At 41.7% G+C, this 7,233-nt stretch overlaps 1 protein-coding gene across 1 annotated transcript; it reads left to right on the forward strand.

Moving 5' to 3' along the window:
• Positions 1–240: 240 nt before the first annotated feature.
• LOC137284479 (visual pigment-like receptor peropsin) lies at positions 241–6,799 on the forward strand. The gene is made up of 5 exons (XM_067816303.1): positions 241–414; positions 674–803; positions 3,117–3,238; positions 3,606–3,788; positions 6,107–6,799. The coding sequence occupies exons 1-5, from the start codon at positions 292–294 to the stop codon at positions 6,398–6,400; spliced, it is 852 nt and encodes a 283-aa protein (XP_067672404.1). The 5' UTR covers positions 241–291; the 3' UTR covers positions 6,401–6,799.
• The last annotated feature ends 434 nt before the right edge of the window (positions 6,800–7,233 follow it).

Here is a 7,233-nt window from a genome sequence, read left to right on the forward strand (position 1 = left end):
TGATATTCACCTCTAATTGACTTCTTTGCGACGAGAGTTGGGTGGGCATATAATCGAGGTTGGTTATTCTCATACGTTTTATCGAAATATCACTTTGAGGGGAGACCGAAAAGGGATTCACACGTAATACCCATATGGGGAATCGAACCTGTGTCATCAGCGTGACGACCAGCTTTGTAACCTTTGTAACCTAATCACCATGTCACGTTTTGAATGTTTATAATTAAACGTATTGATTTTTTTCCCGTCGCAGGAGTTTTTGGAACTGTCACCAACGCCATCTCCGTGGTGATGTTTGTACGGGAGAAACGGTTCAGAACGTCGGTGGATGCGCTGCTCCTCAACCTCTCCATTTCTGACCTCGGGATGACAGCCTTGTGCTTCCCATTCATCATCTCAGCAAACTTTGCTCAGGTAACTTGTCTTATGCAATTTCCTATTTCCCCTATGTACTTCCAGGTGAACAATTAAGTTGCCTTGGCGTGCATTTATGACGACTGCCGCCGGTGGGGCAGGATATGCCCGTGTTTGTGCATACACATTGTATCATGACTGCTTGGCAGTGATTCATAAATACAATTTTTCGGAGATGTCTTGGTCTTACTTTTCTTTGTCCTCATGAAGAGCATGTTCACATGTGTATTATGTTTATAGCGCTGTGTATTGTTTCCAGGAGTGGATACATGGCAGCACTGGCTGCACAATGTACGGGTTTGTCAGCTTCTTGTTCGGCAACGCGTCAATATCAACTCTTTCCGCAATCAGCGTGGAAAGATATCTTATAATATGTAGGCACTATGCAGGTAAGCATTAAACTGACATATCATAATGTTTTGCAATATCCACGTAAACATGGCGTTTTTGTTTCTGACGACATACTAGTGTTTTGTGTGTTTGTCTGCTCTCCACCGCCACACTTGCGAATTATTTCATTCCAGCGATATAGTATATAGCTGTGGTCTGTAAATAATTGAGTCTGGACTCTACCATCATATGATAAACTCCCAGACTCGATTTTGTACAGACCGCCTTCATGTAAACCCATGGGCAAAAGAAAGTGAACACTGTTTATTTTGAATTTTTGGCAAGTTAGTGAATTCATTTTATGCCAAAACGGTCCACCAAGACGCTAACTTTCTCCCAAACGCAGCATGTTGGCTGTGTAGAAGCACATGCGACGACCCCACAGGAAGACCGCTGTCTGGTACCTCTCCGTCTGCGCAACCGGTTCATCACGGCAACGGAACCTGCGGCAACGGCTCTAGGACATGTCATCACTCTACGTACCGTGCTGCGATGTCTACATGCAGCAGGTAACAGAGCTCGACGTTCCCTCCGTGGAAACCAGGAACGTCGTGATGACCCACGAACATCGTGGTCGTAGGTTAGAGTGGGCAAAGACTGTTCGTCGTTGCCTGGTTCGAAACTGGCAGAGTGTTTCTTACAGACGACAGTCGATTCACCAGGTTCCATAATGATTGTATGTTTTGCTTTGATTTTATTGATCATTAATAAGGGTGTTCACTTTCTTTTGCCCACAATTTGTTTGTAGCTAGACTATTGGTGAGTGCGGCTTAAGACTAGACTCACTCTGTCACTACGATCTAGCGTATATAACCATCAGTATACGTGAAGCATCTTACAGAAGATTTCTATATTTTGATATTCATGTATAGCACTGTACAGACATGTTCCCAAAATGGAACTGGTCCCTTTGTCATATACGAGGGGATGTCAATAATTTTTTAGCTTTGGTGTCACAGCCTATGGTACGACATTGAACCTTGCAGTGTAGCTGATGTGATATATAACTTTTGGTATCCTACTCTCAGAAGTTATTGAACAGCTCATATTGACAGAAAGAGACCCCCCTCACGGCAGTGAAAATGAATAAAATTGAGTATAGAGCAGTAATTAAGTTTTTAGTGCTTTAAGGAAACTCGGCGAAGAACATTGAAGAAAGGCTTTCAGCAGTTTATGGGAAGTCTTCCCCTTCATCTGCTACCATCAAACGATGGGTCAATGAATTTAAGCATGGTAGAGAGAGTCTTGAAGATGACGCCCGTCCAGCTCGCCCAACAACAAGCACTAGGCAGGAAAACATTGACAGAGTGCATAGACTTGTGCTGGAAAATCGTCGAATCACACTCCATGAGTTAGAGGAGACCACAGGCATTTCACACGGATCCATCGAGACAATTCTTCATGAACATCTCGTCATGTCTAAGGTGTGCGCAAGATGGATGCCAAGAATGCTTACAGATGAAATGAAGCAAACAAGGGTCACCATAAGCAACTCCATGCTATCCAGATACAACAAGAATCCAGAAGATTTTCACTCTAGGCTAGTAACGTGTGATGAAACCTGGATCCACCACTATGATCCTGAGAGCAAACAAGAATCTATGGAATGGAAACATGTCACTTCTCCCAGGACCAAAAAGTTCAAAGCCTCCAGATCAGTGCAGAAGGTAATGGCGACAGTCTTCTGGGATAGCAAAGGCGTCATCCACATAGATTACTTACCAAAAGAAAGAACAATGAATGGGGAATATTACGCTAACTTGTTGAGGCAAATGCGACAGTCAATCAAGGAGAAGCGCCGGGGCAAGATCAGACGTGCTATTCTACCACATCAAGACAATGCTGCAGCACACACATCTCGCGTTGCAGCCGCTGCTGTCCAGGAATGCGGGTACGAAATCTACCCCTACTCTCATCCCCCACTACTCTCCAGACCTGGCACCAAGCGATTACCATCTGTTCCCAAATCTTAAGAAACACTTGCGTGGTCGTAAATTTCAGGATGATGATGAGCTTATTGCTGCTACTGAGGTTTGGTTTGAGGACCATAATGGCGCCTTCTACAGAGATGGCATCAGCGACTGATAGAAAAGATGGAACAAGTGTCTTGATTCACAAGGGGACTACGTTGAAAAAAAAATGTGGTTCATACCAATAATTTGTGTTTTTCTATGCAAAGCTCAAAACTTATTGACATCCTCTCGTACCTTTATATCAGTGTTATATATTAATCGTTAGTATTCCATGTCCCGTCGGTCGGTTAGCATTCATTACACTCTAGACATTGACGTGAATTTAATTTCCAATTCCAGAAACCATTTTGCAAAGAAGGATGTCGCTCGTAAAGATTTTTGGTATTATTTGGTTCCAAGCTTTTATCTGGGCGATGCTACCCATCACTACAGGTGTAGAGTATGCAGTGGAACCATTCCAGGTAAATCAGTATATATGCTTCTGTATTCATTCTGGCCTAGGTTGTTGCCATGACGACGTAGCTCCGTTTTATGGCATCTATGTCATAGCCAGCATACAGAAGCCACACGTTCCCGTTTTTGCGAATTTCAAAATAAAAATATTTTAAACACATTTTAGATTGGGCGAAAATACGTCAGCTCGTGATATTATGGCCTTGAAAAATGTAAAATATTATATTCACTGTGCGACAACGCTACAGTATTATAAATGATAAAGACTTATTTTATGTTCTGCGCGTTTCTTTCTGTCTAGGTGACAACGCGACAATGTTCCTTCAAGAATTCCATACTTTTGTGCACTCTAACACTGCGCTTTCTTTGGCACAGACGTCATGCACCGTAGACTGGAGAGGCAAATCCCTGAGGTCCAGATTGTTCATTCTTGGTCTTGTCATTCTTGTGTTGGGGGTTAACAGTCTCATCATGTTCTTTTGCTACATCTGCATCTTCTGCAAGGCAAAGATGGAATTTCGCCGTCGACGAGAAATACAGAACGTGGTTGTAACTAAGGTACGTTACAGTGTCTTCGGCAAAATGATAGCATTGATGTCTGATGCCATGATAGCATTGATGTCTGATGCAATGATAGCATTGATGTCTGATGTCTGATGTCATAATAGGAATGATGTCTGATGTCATGATAGCATTGATGTCTGATGTCTGATGCCATAATAGCATTGATGTCTGATGCCATGATAGCATTGATGTCTGATGCCATGATAGCATTGATGTCTGATGTCTGATGTCATGATAGCATTGATGTTTGATGTCATGAGAGCACTGATGTCTGACATCATAATAGCACTGATGTCTGATGTCATGAGAGCACTGATGTCTGACGTCATAATAGCACTGATGTCTGATGTCATGAGAGCACTGATGTCTGACGTCATAATAGCACTGATGTCTGATGTCATGAGAGCACTGATGTCTGACATCATAATAGCACTGATGTCTGATGTCATGAGAGCACTGATGTCTGACATTATAATAGCACTGATGTCTGATGCCATGATAGAACTGATGTCTCATACGAGGTGATGTCAAAAAGTAATGAGCCTAACTATATTCTCGATGTCAAATGTTTGTCAAGTTACAATTATATTATGTAGGGATCTTTAGCAAAGACATGTCCAAAGTTTCACGTATGTGGGTAATGTGGTTCACGAGATATGAGTCATCACAACACATTGGAGTATAATATTTGTAAAGCAATTGCAGAAAATGGAAACAATATGCCATTTGATACTTCTCGGATAATGGTATGTCCTCAGATAATATCATATAAAATATGTTCAGAATGGTATTGAATATATTCCCATCATGATCAACAGCCAAAGATGTGGATTGCTTGATTTTGATTTAGACAGGGACTGTTTTTAAGGACACTCCCACTTTGATATTTTCAAGCTGGCACTGTGTACAATACATTTCTGAGCTGACACTTGCTTGATCATTCAGTATTTAGCTGCAACCCTTGTCATCATGTATGAATAGTGAAAACATTAGAATCAGTTATGTCCTCATGATGAAGTCATCTGGAAGGTGGCGGGTGGTGTCTCCAAAACAAGCTCTTTCATTAAACATGAAGGGGGAATCACTTTAACAAGCAAATGTAGTTTCAAATTGTACTTTAGGCACAATATGACACAACTTCGGTTTTAGTGGACGTCTGCGTACCTCAAACACACAGAACGTTTCTTCAATATTTTGTTTCCGAAAGTTTGTTTGCATTTATTGCAAGAGATAGATAAAAAAATAATATAAAATAACATAAAAAAGTGGGGATCGCGAGGCTGGTACATAGCATATCAAATAGCAATTTGTGAGTGAGTGAGTGAGTTTAGTTTATGCTGCATCAGCAATATTCCATCTATATAGCGGCGGTCTGTAAATAATCGAGTCTGGACCAGACAATGCAGTGATCAACAACATGAGCGTCGATCTGTGCAATTGAGAACCGATGACATGTGTCAACCAAATCAGCGAGCCTGACCCCCCGATCCCGTTAGTCGCCTCTTACGACAATTTTGCAATTTGCTCGAGGTTGACAGATATTATGTAGTAAAATATAACATAAAAAGACCTCATTTATATCATTATGTTGGAGAGGCTCTTTTTTTACATGCCCTCGTAGCTTTCTTGTCTGTTGTCTTTATAGCATCTATGTCTGATGCCTCATCTAAGTTCTCCATCTTAATTCAGCGACTAAGACCTACAAATGGTTTGTGTTAGTGTTACGACGATCAAGACGGTTAAGTGTTAAGAGGGGTTCTTTAACTTTGGGTATCTTCGATGTGAACATATGTTCTTAAGATTAATCGTAGCTTAGATAGTTCCAAAAATCTTCTCCCAGGGTCCTCATCCTTAAATCGTCCTTATCGCTTTCGTAAGCCGACTTTTAACAAGAGAGTTGAGACAGGTCGTAGCGTTACTACCGTTTCGGTGCGCAGATCCACAGAGCATTCCTAGTGTGCGATATTCCTAAGTGTGTTGTAAAGTATAAAGTTACGACAAGTCGTAACGTTACGAACACCTTGAGAAATCGGGGCCCAGGAACGTATCCTCCATCTATTACATGTAGCACACATGGAATCTTATCGCTCGGGGCGTTAGTGTGGCCTAGTGGTTAAAACATGTACTCGTTACGCTGAAGATCCGGGTTCGAGTCCCCACATGGGAGCAATGTGTGAAGCCCATTTCTGGTATTCCCCGCCCTGATATTGCTGGAATATTGGTAAAAGCGGCGTAAAACTAAATTCACTCAGTATATTTGGGGTACATTTAATATTTTCACACAGTCATGTTATCTTTCATGTACTTTTCAGATATGCTTTGTTCTGGTTGTCGCATTTTTCGTATGCTGGGCGCCATACGCTGTCGTATCCTTAATGGGATCCTATGGAAACCCTCACACCATCCCCCGAGTCCTCACCGTCGTCCCCGTTGTATTTGCCAAGCTGTCAACGTGTCTCAATCCGGTGTTTTATGTCGTCATCTCCAAAAGATTCCGAAAACGTTACCTGGATACTATCAAATGCAAGAAACAGAACCGTCTGTACCCTTCCAGCATAATCACCATTCAAATGGCCCTCAGACAGTACCAGACTGACAGACACTGAAAACTGAATCGTTTCAGGATTTCTTTGTGTGTTGTTCAATGGGGACGATGGGTAGCATCATGGTTAAAGCGTTCGCTCGTCACGCCAAGTTCGATTCCTCAGATGAGTACAAAGTGTGAAGTCTATTTCTGGTGTCACCCGCCGTGATATTGCTGGAATATTGCTAAAAGCTGTGCAATGACATACTTATTCATTCGTTCATTGTTGTTTGACGTCATACTGTTCTAACTTATTGACGGCGGTCTGTAAGTATACTTTTATCATTAACTTGTGCATTCTTTGATTCAAGGTAGATTACGTTCCCTATACAGATGTTTATTTCAAGATGTTCCCTAATAGAATTTGCTTCAGTAGATATCGACTTCGTGTTTTCTCTCACTTTCACATATTGGATATTTGTGTGCCACATATTCGTATGATATTAAATAACGTTTCCAAAAACATGGTTGGTCTTTAATTGCAATTTGTCTGAGTGAAAATTCAAAACATCCTGGGAAATTGGATTCATTTGAATAGATCGTTGAAAATACTGACGTTAACGAAGGGACGCCGTTCCCACCCTAGTGAGGACTTCATAAGGATTTATTTGCACACGTCACAGAATGGAGACATGCCTGACAAAGTGGGTTTAATGTATCTCCTAATTCTTCCGTGACATTTTAGGACCCAGAGTAGTCTGTCAGCTGTACCGAGTTTACCGAGTTTACTGTGATTTTATTCACAAACATTTCGAATGACTACTTTCATGCATACACACATCACCGATAGCGGGGTGGCCAAGTGGTTAAGGCTTTCGATCGTCACGACGAAAGCCAGGGTTCGATTCCAACGTT

This window comes from Haliotis asinina, chromosome 1 (assembly GCF_037392515.1).
Source record: "Haliotis asinina isolate JCU_RB_2024 chromosome 1, JCU_Hal_asi_v2, whole genome shotgun sequence".
Lineage (NCBI taxonomy): Eukaryota > Metazoa > Mollusca > Gastropoda > Lepetellida > Haliotidae > Haliotis > Haliotis asinina.